At 36.3% G+C, this 17,658-nt stretch overlaps 1 protein-coding gene across 2 annotated transcripts; it reads left to right on the top strand.

The window, feature by feature from the left end:
• The first annotated feature begins 2,635 nt into the window (after positions 1 to 2,635).
• On the top strand, positions 2,636 to 12,431 carry LOC114422987 (ASC1-like protein). 2 transcript variants are annotated; one of them, XM_028389568.1, is made up of 7 exons: positions 2,636 to 2,901; positions 3,095 to 3,324; positions 3,589 to 3,744; positions 4,330 to 4,515; positions 10,661 to 10,845; positions 11,353 to 11,422; positions 11,955 to 12,431. In XM_028389568.1, the coding sequence occupies exons 1-6, from the start codon at positions 2,761 to 2,763 to the stop codon at positions 11,382 to 11,384; spliced, it is 930 nt and encodes a 309-aa protein (XP_028245369.1). In that variant the 5' UTR covers positions 2,636 to 2,760; the 3' UTR covers positions 11,385 to 11,422; positions 11,955 to 12,431. The 2 variants fall into 2 exon arrangements, with proteins under 2 accessions (XP_028245369.1, XP_028245370.1); XM_028389569.1 differs by lacking the exon at positions 11,955 to 12,431 and adding an exon at positions 11,650 to 11,869.
• The last annotated feature ends 5,227 nt before the right edge of the window (positions 12,432 to 17,658 follow it).

The raw sequence follows: 17,658 nt of genomic DNA, 5'->3' as shown, positions 1-17,658 counted from the left end.
TTCAATTCAAATTTCACTTGAATTTGAAATTGAATTTGTGGAGCCAAACTTTGAAGCCAAAATTTCACTAATTATGATTAGTGAATTTTAGTTATGGTTCAGCCCACTAATCCAAGATCAATTCCAAGATTATCCACTAAGTGTGCTTAGGTGTCATGAGGCGTGTAAAGCATGAAGGACATACACAAAGTGTGACTATATGATGTGGCAATGGAGTGTAGTAAGCAAATGCTCACCTCCTCCTCTAAAATTTAATTGGATTGGGCTTCTACCAATTCAATTAAATTTTATTTCCCAACACACACATCAAATATTCACTTAGTGCATGTAAAATTACAAAACTACCCCTAATACAAAAACTAGTCTAGGTGCCCTAAAATACAAGGGCTGAAAAATCCTATATTTCTAGGGTACCCTACCTACATTATGGAGCCCTAAATACAAAGATCAAATATAATGACATCCTAGTCTAATATGTACAAAGATAATTGGACCTAACCTTGGTCCATGGGCTCAGAAATCTATCCTGAGGTTCATGAAAACCCTAAGACCTTCTTCAGCAGCTCTAGCCCAATCCTCTTGGAGCCTCTTGCTCATGGCTCTAGTGACTGGTCCCTTCCTAGGGAGGATTGCATCAGAGCAACATCCTTGGGAATGTTTTAACTTGTTGAGTACACAACTACCTCTTAATGAGTTGAAGTAACTTCATTAGACTTCTTAGGCTGAATGGGTGATGGTTTTTTAGGAGCCTTTTCAGTAGGGGATGCAACAGGATGTTGTTGGTTTACTTGATCATTAGATGAATCAATATCTTCGATGACTTTTGGGTGATGTTGGTAGCTTCATCATGCTTCGCTTTTGCTTGTCCACCCTTTTCAGCAAGCTTGCATTGAATGTGCTTCTCCCACTTAGCTCTTTTAGGCTTCAATTCTTTAAATATATGCAATACAAGTGCAGAGAACTCGTCTTCATCCATCTTTTTTAGATTAAAGACAGTGTGGTGGAAGATGACTGGAAGCTTGAGCAATCTCTTGATAAATCCATCTTCATGATTTTTGACAAAGCAAGCTATGACATCGTCAAAGTGATATACTTTAGTTGGACACAACAGTTGAATGGACTCTTTGTGATCATCCTCTACTGGCCAATCTACAAAATTGGACATGGGCGCACTCATTGAGTCAAACTATACAATTTGGTTCCATGAGGCGTATGCATCATGGTTGTCTAGCTCCCTCACCAATTTGTTGTTCTCAAGCAAGGACCTCTAACCTCTTAAATAGTTGGTGATCTGCACTCGTTATCATCATAGTCTATTGGGCATTTCTTCGTTGAATTATAGTTTGAATCCCTTCTTTATGCCTTCATCACATACAATCAATCTAGGACAGTTTCTGTCAGGCATTAGCTTGATATCAGTTGATCTTCTTATGTGTGAGCATGGTGATAAGTCTTTGCTTGGTTTGAAATCTACATCTATTTGAGAAGATCTCTTATCAACTCCCACTCATCCTTTGTAGGCTTGAGATCAACAGGATTGCTAGGAAGATACTTGATGATGGGGGGTCCAAATGTTGACACTTTTAAACCACAAAACCTGAGGAGTTGGATTCTCCTATGATGGATCCTTCTTTATAGGAAGATGTGATTACCAGGGTGTTTTAGAGAATGGATCATTATTAATTTTCAACTACTTCTTTTCTTCTTCTCTGCACTCATAGGATGGATGAGTGGTTTGTAAAGAAAAATGTCACAAGAAAAGGGTTGAATTGTGATTTATTTTTAAAAAAAATCCCTTTTAACCTAAAACAAAGTTTTCGTCTGATAACACTTTGTAGAAAACAAATAAAAGATTTTTTTGAAAAACTTATCAAATGATGTAAACATGTTTTAGAAAACACAAAATCTAAAAACTAATTCGCAGCCTTTGGTCATTTTAAAACTTTAAAGGAAAACAAGAAAGATCGGACACATGAAGTTTTATATTGGTTCGTCTACCATTGAGACTACGTCCAGTTCTTGACAAATCACCAAATTTCACTAACTTCTCACAAGTTACAAATATTATTCACTGTCACTTCTGACAACCTAGTTGGTCGCCTAAACTTTTCAAGATTGATAGGTGATAATGGATGATGTGGTTGTTGTGGAGATGATTGACGAACAAGTGAACCACATGATATGTCTTCGTGTTCAGAGTTGCTAGAACTATTAGAAAGAAAGGGTGGAGGTACGGGAGGTACAGTCTTACCAATAAGAGCTTTGTTGACATGACAATCTACTCGAATCATCATGTTTTCAGTTTACGGTCAACTAATTAGACCTGTCGGTTTGAATCAAATCCAATCCTATAAGTTAAGGATAAATGAAGAATACGAGAAAACATAAAAAAAGTAAAAATATTAAACCGTTGTTTTATTAATTATTATATCGGATGACTAATAAGCAGTCCCCCACCATGGGAGAGACTTGGGCAGGTAGGTACGCCACCGACCCTGGCTAGCGTGACATGGCAAAGCAAAATGTGCTGCTAATGACTAAATCTCAATCTTTTTGAAAGATGGAGTGAGCAAAAAGGGCATTTAAGTCAGACTAAACTCAATAATAGGAAACACGCAACAAGTGGGGGTGGCGAGCGGAATATGATATATATGATATATTGATATATCATAACAATAATCCCAAAATATTAAGGGTACTGTTTTCGATTCGATCAACTCACTCACGCGCACGCCTTTCATTCCATTCCATTCCGATGCGATGACGACGACGAATTCCCTCTTCTTCTCCCTTGACTGGCACAATGAATTCTATCCTACCTATCATGATTTCTACCTTCTCCCCCTTTTCGCTCTCTTCTTCCCTTCCCTTCGCTTCTTTCTCGACCGATTCATATTCGAGGTTCGTTCCTTACCTTACCCATTGACCAACTACCAATCATATATTACTAATTAATTTTTTTTATTGACAAATATTAGTCGTTAATTGTTTGTGTTTTTTAACGATGGAATCGCACTAATTAAATTTGTAATAATCAATGTTTGTTCAAACTCTGCTTCTGCTGTTGTCTTTGACTTTTCTTTTATGACCACAGAAAGTGGCGAGACGGTTGATTTTCGGAAAGGGGCATGCGGCGCTGGACTACCATTCAGACGAGAGAAGAAAAAAGATTAGGAAATTTAAGGAATCAGCTTGGAAATGTGTTTATTATCTTTCAGCTGAGATTCTTGCTTTGTCTGTAACATACGATGAACCATGGTTTACAAATACTAGAAACTTTTGGGTGGGCCCAGGGACCCAGGTCTGGCCAGATCAAAAGATCAAGTAAGATTATTTCTCCACTTATTATTCTGCTTATGCTTGAACCATATGTATGATTTTAATTTATAACCTTTTAACGAACCAAGTCAGGCACAAGTGGTTAATGTGAGTTAAGATTGAATTGTTCGGGTGTTATTTGAGTTTGAGTTCGATCCTTTGCAAAAACAATTCTTGATCAGTTTTTATTGCCGAACTCTGAATTAGTCAGAGCCGTTTCCAACAAGAGGGTTAAGACAAAAAGAAATAACCTTTTAACATACATTGCAGGTTGAAATTGAAGGCAGTCTATATGTACGCTGCTGGATTTTACTCATACTCCATTTTTGCTTTGATATTTTGGGAAACGAGGCGCTCCGACTTTGGAGTGTCCATGAGTCATCATGTTGCTACTGTAATTCTCATTGTTCTGTCTTACATTTTCAGGTATGTTTTTTCATTCACTTGAGTGTTTCTCTTGTCATTCAAGCTTTTTTGTCCTCAAGTTTGATCAGTTTTGTAGATTTTATTTATTTCATTTTGTCTGAATTTACTTCACAAAACATGTATTTTATTTTTTTGTTGATCATGGTATTGGTACAAAGTAGTCCCGCCGGATGCGGTGACTAATCTTCGTCATGGACCATGAGCACACACAAGGTGGGTATTCCCCTCCCAACATGATTTATTCCATATCCAATGGACAACCAAGATTCGAACACTAGACCACTTGGTTAAGGGAGACAAATAGCTACCACTTGTGGCAACCATTATTGGTTGAAAACATGTAGTTTTGTCATTTGTTTCATGCATTTCATTTTACTAATGAATTTTATAACGTACTGGGTCTTAATGGAAAACAAAGGGTAAAATACTATTTCAAAATTTTAAGCAGCCTTTTGATCGAATCACACACATGAGAGGCAGAGGGAGAAAATTTTGGAACTAATTCCCACACTAGTTCTATTTTTAATTTTAATTTAATTCTCTGGAAATTTGATTTGGTTTCTCTTCTATGTTTAACAAATTCAGGTTTGCACGTGTTGGATCAGTGGTTTTAGCACTTCATGATGCTAGCGATGTGTTTCTGGAGATAGGGAAAATGTCCAAATACAGTGGTGCTGAAACTATGGCTAGCTTTGCTTTTATTCTATTTGTTTTATCTTGGATCATATTGCGTCTCATTTACTACCCATTCTGGATTCTTTGGAGTACAAGGTTTATATTTGTTTGCTTCCCAATTTACATTATTTTTCCTTCTCGCTGTTATATTTTATGGTCTTCACCTGTCTATTATGTGGCTTCTTAAAATCTAGGCGAATAACAAAATGATGTCCCTGCATATATTTAGTAAAAGTAAAAAAAGAATGAATGAAATACACTCTGAAAGGATGATGGTCCCCTGTTCAAATTCAAAATGTTTTCATCTTGTATAAAAATATACACCTTTCTGCATGTGTTCTTAACAAACACTACTAGTTTTGTTATTTTAAATTTTCATCCCATCAATTTTCCTTCTTTTTGTCTCTTTGATTTTCTGGATAACGGATTAACGATTAACTTTTCATCTATACTGGTTCCTTTGTTAAAAATTAAGAGCTTATATGCTTGAGTGGTTTGGATTATGTATTGGGCTACGACAATGATTCAGTGCCTTATAATTTGTAGAGCTGTTACAGTACCAATCTGTGTCAAAGCATGCATGTAATACACTAATACTGTAATACAAAATTACTTAATCAATTGCAGTATGAACAGAAGGAAAAGAAAATAGATTTGTGTTATTTTAGGGAAATTCTGAAGTGATTTTAGTTAATGGTTAGATTCTCTAGAGGATTTGCCAATTCTGAGTACTCTCTTCCTAACCTTAATCTCTTTGATAGAACACAATCTTCTATTACTCAGGTTCATAAGAGAAGAAATAAAAGGAAACAGTTAGGTAACTTACTAGACAACGGTTAGTTAGTTAGCAGGAGGTAGTTTTTGACTTGGTCAGGTTGTAGTAAAAGGCCAAAGGTGTAAAGAGAGGGCTAAGAAAGATTTTTGACGTTGAATGGAGGGGTCAGGTTCCTCGAATTACTTGGCTGTTATTTTCCCTGTAATTCTCTCATCACCACTCACCAGTGAATACACACTCTTTGTTCGTTGTTGCATTATTTCACTTTCTTTTTCATCATACCCTGGTCCCATCCTATCAATTGGTACCCGAGCTCTTGAATTCAGTAGTTGGGGGTGGGGAGTACCACATTTGATGGGGAGTACAAGGATGGATTTCCCAGTAGAAGCTTTGGCGAGGGTGGCATTGGGCTGGAGTCAATTCCAAGAGGGACTAGATGCAAGATTGGAGGCAAGATTCTCCCATCAAGATTCATGCATGGATAAGCTGCAACAGATGGTGGATAGGTTGGTGTCTACATTGTCTGGAAAAGGTTCAAGAACAGGAGACCCAAGGGTTGAGACAGGGGGAGGAGATGAAGGGGAGTTTGGAGGGAATGTACAAACTGAATCTGGGAAAGCATTAAAGGAAACAAATGGAGGTAGCTTGACACACCCATCTTTGAAGGGGAGGGTGCTTTCGGATGGATAGGAAAATTGGAGGTATATTCGATTAAGGAGACTAAGGGAAGAAGAAAAGATGGAGGCAGTAATGGTGGCTCTTGAAGGAGATGCACTTTCATGGTTTCAATGTGTGAAACTTGCAATTGAAATCGATTTTGGAAGAATTCAAGACTGCCTTGATTGAGAGGCTCCAACTAGTCATGATGAGTGATTCTTTTGAATCTCTTCTAACCTTGAAACAAGAGCAGACATTGGCTAAATTTGACACCCAATTTGAAAGGCTAGCAAGAGCGGTGAAGGGGGGAAGATTAGTATTTGATGGGAATATCCAATGGGTTGAGGGAAAAGAGTCAAAATTGCATAAGAGGAAGAGTCTTTTGGAGATGATGAATAAAGCACTCACCATGGAGGAGAAAAATATATCAACGGCCAGATGTAACAACATTCTTGGAAGCAATCTTGAGAGAAGGGCAAACAACTGTGCTCATAGTTTTACAGGCACAAGAACGTCCAGGGAATGCCAACCATAATTAAAAGGGTTAAAAATAGGAATTTGTCTTCCCAAACCTCCCAGTTATCAATCTACAAGGGGTTAGGGGGATATTGTAATTCGGCAAAACTTCTTATTTGGTTTAGAGGGGAGTGGAAGTAGTCCTTCTGTTAGAATGGTTGGCTGAGTTGGGAGAGATCAAAGCTAATTTCGATGATTTAAGGAGGATGGTCAAACCAAGCTGTTTAGGGAAGAATCTGAATTAATTAAATCCTCGACATCCATCAAGCTCATGAAGGGAGCCTTATAGGATCAAGGAAAAGGTTTCATTTTGGAGCTTAATCATATTCCTGATCAGCCTGTGATAGAGATTGAAGTTGCAACAGGGTGATTTAGATAAATATCAATGTCTTTTAGGGCCCTCAAAGTCCACCTTCACATAGGAGACTATCATGAAACAGTGCTGAAACCAGATGCTGAAATTCCAAATATAAGGCCATGTAAATATTCCCATTTCCAAAAGGAAGAGATTGAAAAGTAGTCAATGAGATGTTGATGGCAGGCATCATTAAACCACATGTAAGTCCCTTTGGTATTCCTATTATTTTGGTGAAGAAGAGGGACGGGGGTGGAGATTTTTTTTTGACTATAGAACTTTAAACAAGATTACCATGCAATTTTCCAATTCTGGTGATTGTAGAGTTGTTGGATGTAATTGGAGGAGTTACAATTTTCTATAAATTGGACTTGAAATTGAGTTACCATCAAATATGGATGAAAGAAAAGGACATTGAAAAACTATGTTCTGCATCCAAACTATGTTCTGCACCCATGAAGGACACTGAATTTCCTGTCATGCCTTGACTTGACAAATGCTCCCTCTACTTTCCAGTCCTTGATGAATGAAGTGTTGAGGCCTTTTCTGTGGAAATTTGTCCGTGTTCTTCATTGATATCCTTATAATTATTGTGCTACAATGGAGGAACATATGAAGCACTTAGAGTTGGTCTTGCTGGTACTAATGCAACATGATTTAAAGGTTAACCAAAACAAATGCATCTTCGGGCAAGCTAGCTTTGAGTACCACCGTCATATTATCACATCAAAAGGTGTGGCGACTGATCCTAAGAAATTGGAGGCAACGTGGTTGTGGCCTATTCCTAAGGATATCAAGGGGTTAAGGGTTTTTCTTGGTCTTGGTCTTATTGGATATTACTGGAGATTCGTCAAGGAGTATGGTAAGTTGGCTCAACCCTTAACTTCTTTACTTAAAAAAGATGTTTTCCATTGGGATAAAGAGGCATAACCAGCCTCTGTGGGATTAAAGGCTGTTACTACTTTTCCTATATTGGCAGTCTTGAATTTCTCCAAACAATTTTTGTGGAAATTGATGCATTAGGGACTGGAATGGGTGCAATTCTTTTACAACATGAAAGACTGTTAGCGTTTTGGAGCCAATGTTGGCTGTGAAGTAGAGACACTACCTGTTGCACAGGCATTTTTTAATCAGAACAGATATTATAAGTTTAAAGTTTCTTACTGAATAGAGACTAATGAGTGAGGGCCAAATTAGATGGGCAACTAAGTTGATTTGTTGTGATTTTGAAGTACTATTGGGTAAGGAAAATTCAGTTGCAGATACTCTTTCTTGTGCTTCATTTGCTGCCCTTTCATTAGCACAGGGAGTGGAATGGCTTGATTAGGAAGAGGAGTTGCGAGGGGATCCTCGTCTTCTGAAAACTTTTCAAGATACTCTTGCCAATAGTACAACTTACCCTACACGGAGGTCATTTGTTCTATAAACAGAGACTAGTGTTCTCCAAACAATCACCTTATGTTCCAATACTCTTGAAGGAATTCCATGATATATGCATGGGGGGCATTTCGGGTATTTTAAAACTTATAAGGGTGGCAGGGGTTGTGATTTCGGAAGGCATGAGGTCAGATATAAGAAATTATGTAGCATGTAGTGAAGTTTGCCAACAAAATCAATCAAGCACTCTCACCTACCTCCTCTGGTCTCAAATATAAGAAGAAAAAAAACATGGCACACTAAGAAAGTTAGTTAACCACATTTAATTGAATTAATTTCAATTAAAAGTAATTTTTTCCCCAACTTACCCTTCATTGGAACTTGTTATCAAAGATAAGAAAGAGTCATTGAAACTAGAACCTCAATTAAATGAAGGGTATTTTAGAGATAATAGCATTAAATAAGGTAAAGTTAGTTGAAATTTTCTTATATTCGTGACCAAGAAAAAGTTTTTTTTTTCCTTATATTTGAGACCAAAGGGAGTACATGAGATTGCTGCAACCCTTGTGTATTCTGACCAAGGTTTGGGCTGACATCTCTGGATTTTATAGGAGGGTTAACCTAGGCTCATGGCAAGGACACTATTTTAGTGATGGAGGACAGGCTAACTAAATTAACCCATTTATTTTCAATTACTCACCTTTTTCAGGTTAGGACATTGCAGAAGTATTCATTTAAGAGAGTTTGTTTGCATGATTTTCTTTCAATCTACTAACTGACAAGGATCAACTTTTTATGAGTGGGTTTTGGAAGGCACTATTCAAATATACAGGAATCCAACTTTGGATGAGTTGCTTGCCATCTGCAGACAGATGCATCTAGCGTGGGCAGAATTTTGGTTCAATACCAATTTTAATGCACCACCAAGATGTCTCCTTTCCGAGCTTTGTATGGGCAGGACCCTCTATTATTTAAAGGAACCACAGTTCTTTCCAAGATTGAGGAAATTGATCAGCTGACTCAACTAAGAGATAGCCTACTGCAGGAGCTGCACGAGAATTTACTAAGAGTGTAGGAGTAGATAAGATGTGGTTTTTGAGGAAGTTGACTGGGCTTTGAAGCTTCAACCCATATAAGATGAGATCAATGGCTAAAAGATTAAATGAGAAGTTGAGCCCAAAATTTTATGGACCCTACAAGGTCTCAAGAAGGATGGGGGCATTTGCTTATAAATTAGAGCTTTCAGCCCATTAAAAAATTCAGCTGTTTTCCATATTTCACTGTTGGAGAAAGTTGTTGGCCCCACACAACAGCCACAACCTTTACCATTTATGTTGACTGAAGACCTGCAGATTTCTCTAGAGTAGGTTTTGGATTCCAGATTAAATGCCGCTGGACAAAAAGAAGGTTCTAATCAGGTGGCAGAATTTACCAAAATATGAAAACAGTTGGGAGGTTGCTTCTGAGGTTGACTGAGCTTTTACTTACTTCCACCTCAAGGGTAAGATGCCAGTTATTGGGAGAGGGGGATATTGATAGAATATGTCCCTCTATTACTCAGATTTATAAGAGAAGAAATAAAAAGAAACAGTTAGGTAACTAGATGGGGGTTACTTAGTGTGAGTTAATTTCTGATTTGGGCAGTCTGTAGTCAGGATATATAATAAACTTTATAATGGCCAAAGGTGTAAGGAGAGAGCCAAGAAAGGGTTATGACAATAAGTGGAGGGTTCGGGTTCCTCGAATTACCTGGGTGTGATTTTCTTTGTAATTTTCTGTGTAATTTTCTCATCACAAGTGAATACACACTCTCTTTCTCTTGCCTTTTCATCATACCCTGTTCCAGTTCTATCACTCTTTTGAAAAGTATTACCCTTTGGTTCCTATGATATATCTACATGCCATGGAGATTCTCATTTGAACAGTTTAAGAATGTGGAAAAATGTGATTGGGTAATGTTAGTGCTATGATAAGTTAGAGAAACAAAATGTCATATCTGTCTGCATTAGATTTACCACTGGATTATTGCACTGTTGTTTTTAAAACAGAACCCCCTCCCCCGTCTCTGCAAGAGTCCCTTTAGCATTTCAAATTTCAAATATAAGGATGTATTGACTTGTTCAATTGATCTGATTGATTGTTCCCTCAGTCTTAATCCTTAAAGATGGATTTTCTATATTAATGCAGGTATTCCTTTTTGGCCAAAAGATCTTGTGTTAGGGATATATAGACATTTAACAATCCTTATTTTGAAAAAATATTTCAATGTATTTCTTGTTCAGCCTTTTCATACTGTCCATTATCCATTTTTCATTTTTTTCTTGTTTATTATTACTTTGGGCCATTAGGTTTTAGCTGTCTTGTTTGAGCAGATTATAAAATTAAATTTGTCTACTGGGGTAAGTTTCTAAGTAAATCTTATTGTAAGCACTGTAAAATAAATTTTGTTTTGCCTTTCTAGAAATTTAAACAATTCAATTTGAGGAGTAACACTAGAGCTGTCCTTCGTTCATACTTCATTGTGTTCCTCTGTTCAATTGTTTTACTTCTCTTTTTACCAGCTATGAAGTTCTGCTCACCTTGGATAAGGAAAAGCACCAAGTGGATGGTCCAATATATTATTATGTGTTCAATAGTCTTCTTTACTGCTTGCTTGTTATGCATATTTATTGGTGGGTGCTGATATTTCGGATGCTTGTTAAACAAATCCAAGCAAGAGGAAAAGTTAGTGAAGATGTTCGATCTGGTAAGTTGAAAAATGCATTCTGTGCAAGGCTTTCTTATGTAAACTTTCCATTGACTGAGCAGCCTTGTGAAAAATTTGTTCCCCATGCCTAGTATCTGCATATAATGAGGAGCAAAACATGAATTATCAGAATATAATATGATTATAGATGTAAGTTCTGGCTTTGAGTATTATGAACTCAATCTGGAATCTGGAAAGTTTTTGCTTAGTTTATAGTTTTTCTTTAAATTCCATCACTCAATGGGGGATACTGAAGTTATTAGTTGGAAAAAGAGGCTTACCAAACTAAAGTTGACAAAAAGGATATGATGACTTGACATTTGTAACATATCACTTTGATGTACTTATCATAGAATCCGAAATTAATTGTTTTATGTTGAATCAATAAGAAATTGATTTAGTTGCAGTAATGGCTATGGTGTGTCATTTTCTATTATTTGTGTATCGCTTGATAGGAAATTTCTCTGTTTATCTTGTTGCGAACTGCTGCACATTTTCTTTATGCAGATTCAGAAGATGAAGATGAACATGAAGATTGAGTAGGGAAGCAAAAGCACCATGTATTCTTTAGGCAAAGGTGAATCTAAAATGATGACAAATGGTTTTACACTCAAACATGATGAATATTGTCGTATGTTATGTGGATTTATTTTATGTTAAATTGTCCATATTTTATTTTATTTTTTATATAAAAAAGAGTCAGTTTGTCCATATTTTATTTTATTTTTTTCTATAAAAAAGAGTCAGTTTGTCCATAATTATATTGTAAACTAGAAACTTATAAGTTTTTCTTCTTTCTACTAGTTCATTGTATCAGCTAAAGGTTTGGAGGAAACTGCACACAAAAAATGTTTAAAGTCTTTGCCTCTTTTAATGCATGTAGTGAACTCTTTTTTAATCTTTTTTTGTCGGCATTATCTCATGGTACACTGGCATGAGGCAAAAGAGGGGAATTTAAAGTTCATCTTTGTTAGGTGTTGACAAGAGAAATAAAGAAATGAAAAACAACAGCAGTATTTTTTTAGTGTTGACTACGACTCCAGTATTATGAAATCATGTTAGATTTTACTTAAATTAAGGGAGATCCTATTTGGTTTTATTTCTTGCAGATGATTTGGTTAGCTTCAATCGTTTTCTGTGCCTTTGGCCACAAAGCTAATTTCAAATGTTAATCAAATTGAGAGGATTGTATTTATACGGATTCGAGTACAGACTTCGGAGCTGGTATAAAATGACAACAGATGAATAGAATTTTGATTCTTCTAAACTATGGGACTAGCACCTCCTGAAGTTTAGGTGTACTTCCTGACATTTGGTGAAGATATTTTGACTTTCTTGATTATTTGTCCATCGATCAAATTACAAGTTGTGTGTCCATTAATGTTTTCTGCCATAGATGTTGTCCTCTTGGTTTTCATTTATTGGAGACGGAAATTACTGGACTTAAAAAGCAAAAGGAAAAACCTACTATAAATTAGTTTGCTAGTTGATTCTGATAATGTTCTGCTTTTTAGATGCTTTGTTGTCACATTTATGACCGTTAGTAAAGGAGGAAATGTGGCGAAGGATTGAATTTAGCAACAAAATATTGCAGCAGGGTCTTAAAGCTTTGATTCGGTGGTACCAAATCTGGCCACAAACTCATTATCATATTTACAATTTAATGTTGTGTGCAGACAATGTTAAAAGAAAAGAAAAATACAAACAACAGTTGACACACGTGATAGCAGCTTGTGTCTCTTAACCAAATGGTCCTGAGTTTGAATCCTAATTAACCATTGGAAATGAAATAAATTGTGTTAGAAGGGGAATAATTACATTGTGTATGTTCACAATTTCTAACAAAGATTAGTTACTGCTCCGACAGGGATTATTTCGTACCAATACAATGGTCAACAAAAAAAAAAAAAAGAAATTGTTCCATTTTAAGGAACATGTTGGAAGTTTTTACCAACGGTGAATAGTGGTATTTTTGTTTCTTGGAATTGATTCTAAGAAAATTTTGTTAACACATTGATCGACTTGATTTTCTAATTTTGATTGCAAATTATTGTACCTGTATTAGGGTACTCTAGTAATTTTGCTACTATGTCACATATTGATCTTGGGATATGACGTCTTTGTCCAATTTGATGAAAGCTTGATGGAGGAAGGATACCTATAAAAGATATTGACATTCAAGTTTGATATTGATTCATATATATAATAAAGGTAATAATGATAATTAATAGTTGATTTTTCTCGAGAATCTAACTCCTTTATATACATGCCTTAACGGGCTATGGGTCATAAGGCTCACTCTTGATTACCATTTTGGCTAATCAAAACTTTAATTATTAATTGCTAGATAATCGTATGATTAATCCATATTAATTAGTTGTTCATATAATCAAATCCCTTAGGTTGGCATGGCCGAGATGTTCTTGGCCTATTGGGACTATCCTTGTTGTGCTTTAGAGTGGGTAAAGTAAAGGTATTGGGTCACTTGACATCACTTAACCTTTTTGCTACTATTATGGCCCAAAAAGAAGTAGATATTTGATTATTTGGTCATTCGATCATTTCAATATACATGCCCCCCAAGCCTTGATGAACCTTTTGGGATGAAGAGGGTTTCATTATATGAGTCAAATATTGATAACTTTTCATCATGACTATTCTAGGGAAACACATTAATTGTCAAGTTGCATCTCTTTGTTTGGCTATCATTATGGTGAAGGTGATTGTTGTAAGTTTAGGAAATGAAGCATTGTTCTATGATTACTGTTGATTTGAAGAGATCCCACGGCCAAAGAGGGTTAGATCGTTTGGCCCTCCATAGATCTTACTTCTATAAATAAGACTCTAGCTTGATTCCATTGTTGTTCATTCTTGCTTCTATATTTTTTGAGTTCTAATTCAAGAGATTTCTTTCAAGAATAATTTTGAAATGCTCTGTAGTTTAGGTATGTTTATTTGTCATTTGGTAAGTTTTAGTCTAGACGTGTCTTAGTGAGTCAGTGAAGTTCGAGAGGTTAGGTTTTGGTATAATGTTACCACCAAAGGTTGTAGATCTTAGGGAATTGAGATCATCTACTTTTGGAAATTTGTTGCCATCAACTTCTAGAGCTTATTCTAATTTTAGCAGTTCTTCGAGTTTGGACTCACCTCCCCTTGATCAAAGGGTTGAATACTGTTCAAAAAGCTATTGTCCAGAATGTTGTTTTTTTAGTTTTTCATGCACAAAATTGTTTTCATGCTTTATGAAAGCTTTCATACTTTGATGCATATGATTGAACTAATTTAAAATAGACCTTGTTATCACAAAGATGATTTAGTTGAGATATGCCTTTTAACAAAACAATTAAGCTTGTTATGAAAACCTTCTTATGCATACATTTTGATGAAAGTCATTTTGATGCTCAAAACATTCTGATACATATGTAGTATATGCGACAACAAATACCAGAATGTAAAAGAGGAAGGAAAAAGAGGATTCAACAAATGGATATTTATACTGGTTCATCCCAACCTTGGATTATGTCTAATTCTCACCCCCGAAGATGAGATTTTCGACTAACATAACTAACGTGTTGAACTAGCCAACTACTAGATTTTTACAACTGTCAACACTCTTCTTGTTGGACTTTCCTTGCCAATCCTCTGTTGGACTTTCCTTGACAACGACCTGTTGGACTTTCAACATCTCCTCACCATAGTATCACACCTAGTCTTGGCTTGTAGATCACTCACTCAACCACGACACCCACTTGGTCATAGGAGAGACAATCCAAGTATTCTTCACCTTTAGGTGGGCTTAATCCACAAAGTAATTCAGTTCCTAGAAGGGAAGACATCTCACTACAGAACCACCTCAATTCTTGGTAGGCAACCTTCAATTGATTGACCCTTTTGTTTCTCTTTTAGAAACTTATTACCTAAATGGGTCTATTTCGAAACAAATTATTGGCATGGGTTTGTTATTGACCAAAAAAAAGGGGAACAAATGTTCACTCTTCGGCAAGTGTACCGAGTCGCACAAGTAGTATAAAATGATAAGACCGAATATCGTATCCACATGGACTTTGATTGTACTCAGAGTTTGTATATGTCCAATTTTAAGCAATCAATGAACTAAAATTGATATTGGTCAAATAATGATACGGAATATAAAATTTGACATAAATGAAGATAATTAAGCAAAGCACATTAAAGAGATAGAATACAAACACTAGGGGGTGAGTTGTCGGTTGAAGTAGAATTACGGAGCATGTTGAGACTCAACTTACCGAAACCACTCTTGATGGAACATTAAATATGTTTCTCTATTTAAGGTTGTTTCTGTGTTCTATGCTGAGGGCAACTACCCCAAACCATGATTCCTCGCATGATGGGCTAATTCTATTTAAACCTCGTTCTCGGATCCCTCGTTGAACTTAGCCTAAACAAATTGCATTATGATTACAGCATATTGTAAACTAAATCCCTGCACTCCGTTGTGGATCGTGCATTCTTTTGATGATGTCGAAAAGAAATCACTTGATTGTCATCATCAAAAAGAGGCAGAATGTGAATGTATGAATACATGAATTTTGATGATGCCAAAGAAGAATCAAATAAGGCTACTTCAAAGGAGAAGCATTTGCTTCAAGATTAATTCAAGATTGCTTCAACAAATAAAGCCTTGTTTCAAGATTCACTAAAGATCAAGCCTTGCCTCAAAACAAAGGGTTTCAAAGTCATGCAAGGCTCTGGTAATCGATTACCAGGAAGTGTAATCGATTACCAGAAGGGAAGAATGAAAAAGAGCTGTTAAAAAAGGTTTTGAATTTCAATTTTGAACATGTAATCGATTACCATATGTCTGTAATCGATTATCAGCAACGAAACTCCTGAAATTCAAATTCAAAAGTCATGACCCTTCAAATTATAATTGTGCAATCGATTACACAAACATTGTAATTGATTACCAGTGGAGAGTTTTCAGAAAATCTACCAACAGACACATCTTTTGATTGGATTTGTGAATGGCCATCAAAGGCCTATCAATAGGTGACTTGGGCACGAATTTTGAAGAGAGAGTTTTGCTGGTCCAAAATGTCTTATCCTCTCAAAAGAAAATGAGAGAGATTCCAAGAGAACTTCATTGCCAAATGCTCTCTCAAAAGAAACTCTTGGGCAAACACTTGCAAATCCATTAAGAGTTCATCCATGGACTTCAATTGTAATATCCTTCTTTTAAAGAGAGAAAACTTCTTCTTTCTTCTCATTCAAAGAGATTGATTAAGGGACTGAGGGTCTCTTAAGTTGTAAGGGATGTTGAACATAAGGGATGGGTTGTCCTTGTGTGGTTTAGACTTCGTAAACGGATTTTTACAAAGGGAGTGGAAAATCTCAAGTGGGTTGTTTGAGTACTGGATGTAGGCACAAAATTTGCCGAACCAGTATAAAACTGTGTTTGCATTCTCTCTTCCCTTATCTCATTTATTTTGTAGCAATCAATTATGTCTTTCATGATTAAAGAACATTCTTAAATTGATTGATGCTTTTTCTGCATTCTAAGCCTATCTCTTTTAGAAGGGGGTTAAAAGTTTGTTAGTGGGACATTAATTCACCCATTCTTAAAATTTCTGAGGCCACATGTCCAACATCCGTGTCCAGACATACAGTTCTCTAGCCTGTCCTATCAAGTTCTAAGGTTTTAAAGCACTTCCCAGTACTAAAAATCCTAACTATGCATACAAATGGGTGATCAAGCCACAAGCATACAGAAATAAGTACAAATAGGAGCAATGAACACATAAAAACAACATTAAATAGATAGTAAGAATCATTACATCAAAAGTGTTTGGTAGTTGAGCTCCTAACAATGGGTGGTTTACCCTCTCATTTTCATGAGAGACTTACTAATACAAAAAGAAAGCAAGAGGTGTGGAAGAAAATGGAGGAAGGGGTCCCCAAGTGAATGGGTTTTCTCTTTTCTTTTGTGCCCTAGCTTCTCAATTTGGTCCCCCAAAAGAACTGCCTGATTTTTCCCTCTTTACCCTTTTAAAACGCAGCGCAATCGCGTTTTGCGATATTGGTCGTGCGCTAAGCTGGCATGTGCTCGCTAAGCTCACATGCAAATTCCAGCTGGCATAAGTGATTGTGCCCTAAGCTGCAAGGTGCAGGCTAAGCCATAGATGCGCGCTAAGCCTGATCTCCAAGTTGGCTCCTCGCGATGAGCTGTTGTTGACGGGCTTAGCGAGCTGTTCAAGTTCTTCAACCATCTTCCACGCCTCCTACTGTGTAATTCTACAAAAAATACACTCCGAAACACTGTAAATTAGATAACTTTAGCATTTATTGGACAAAAACTCAGAAGAAGCTAAATTCCTAATGTTCTAACACAAAAGAAGCAATAAAAGAGAGGAAAATTAGATAATTGCTATGTGATTTAAATATTTAAATTACATAAGAATATCAATTATAAATCTCCCCCAAATTTAAAGTTTTGCTTGTCGTCAAGCAAAAGTGAACTAATACTACACTAAGTTATATCAATGGCAATGTTCAGGATGTAACCAATCACAACAACTAAGATAATTGCATACTTTTCAAACAATTTCAGCTTCCAACCCTCAAGTTCACACTTGCCATGGTTTTCATGATGGAATCATGCAAAGAATGCACTCAGAGATTGAAATAGGTTAGCAAGTACGACAGGTATCACAAAAAGATCAACTATGCTTCACTCCTCACAAGGCTAGTGCTTCTCTCAAGCACACAAGTGTTTCGGTTATTTGTATTTCATTTAAGTCGACTGGAGTTATAATCCCCAACTTTGCACATCAT

This window comes from Glycine soja, chromosome 8, assembly GCF_004193775.1.
Source record: "Glycine soja cultivar W05 chromosome 8, ASM419377v2, whole genome shotgun sequence".
Lineage (NCBI taxonomy): Eukaryota > Viridiplantae > Streptophyta > Magnoliopsida > Fabales > Fabaceae > Glycine > Glycine soja.
Note: the sequence above shows the minus strand (reverse complement) of the source record. Positions and strands in the feature narration are given on the sequence as shown.

Excerpts from the sequence above, each read along its gene's own strand:
- LOC114422987 (XM_028389568.1), top strand. The coding sequence starts at position 2,761 with ATGACGACGACGAATTCCCTCTTCTTCTCCCTTGACTGGCACAATGAA. Across the intron at positions 2,902-3,094 it reads TCGACCGATTCATATTCGAG|AAAGTGGCGAGACGGTTGAT; the intron begins GTTCGTTCCTTA and ends TTATGACCACAG. Across the intron at positions 3,745-4,329 it reads GTTCTGTCTTACATTTTCAG|GTTTGCACGTGTTGGATCAG; the intron begins GTATGTTTTTTC and ends TAACAAATTCAG.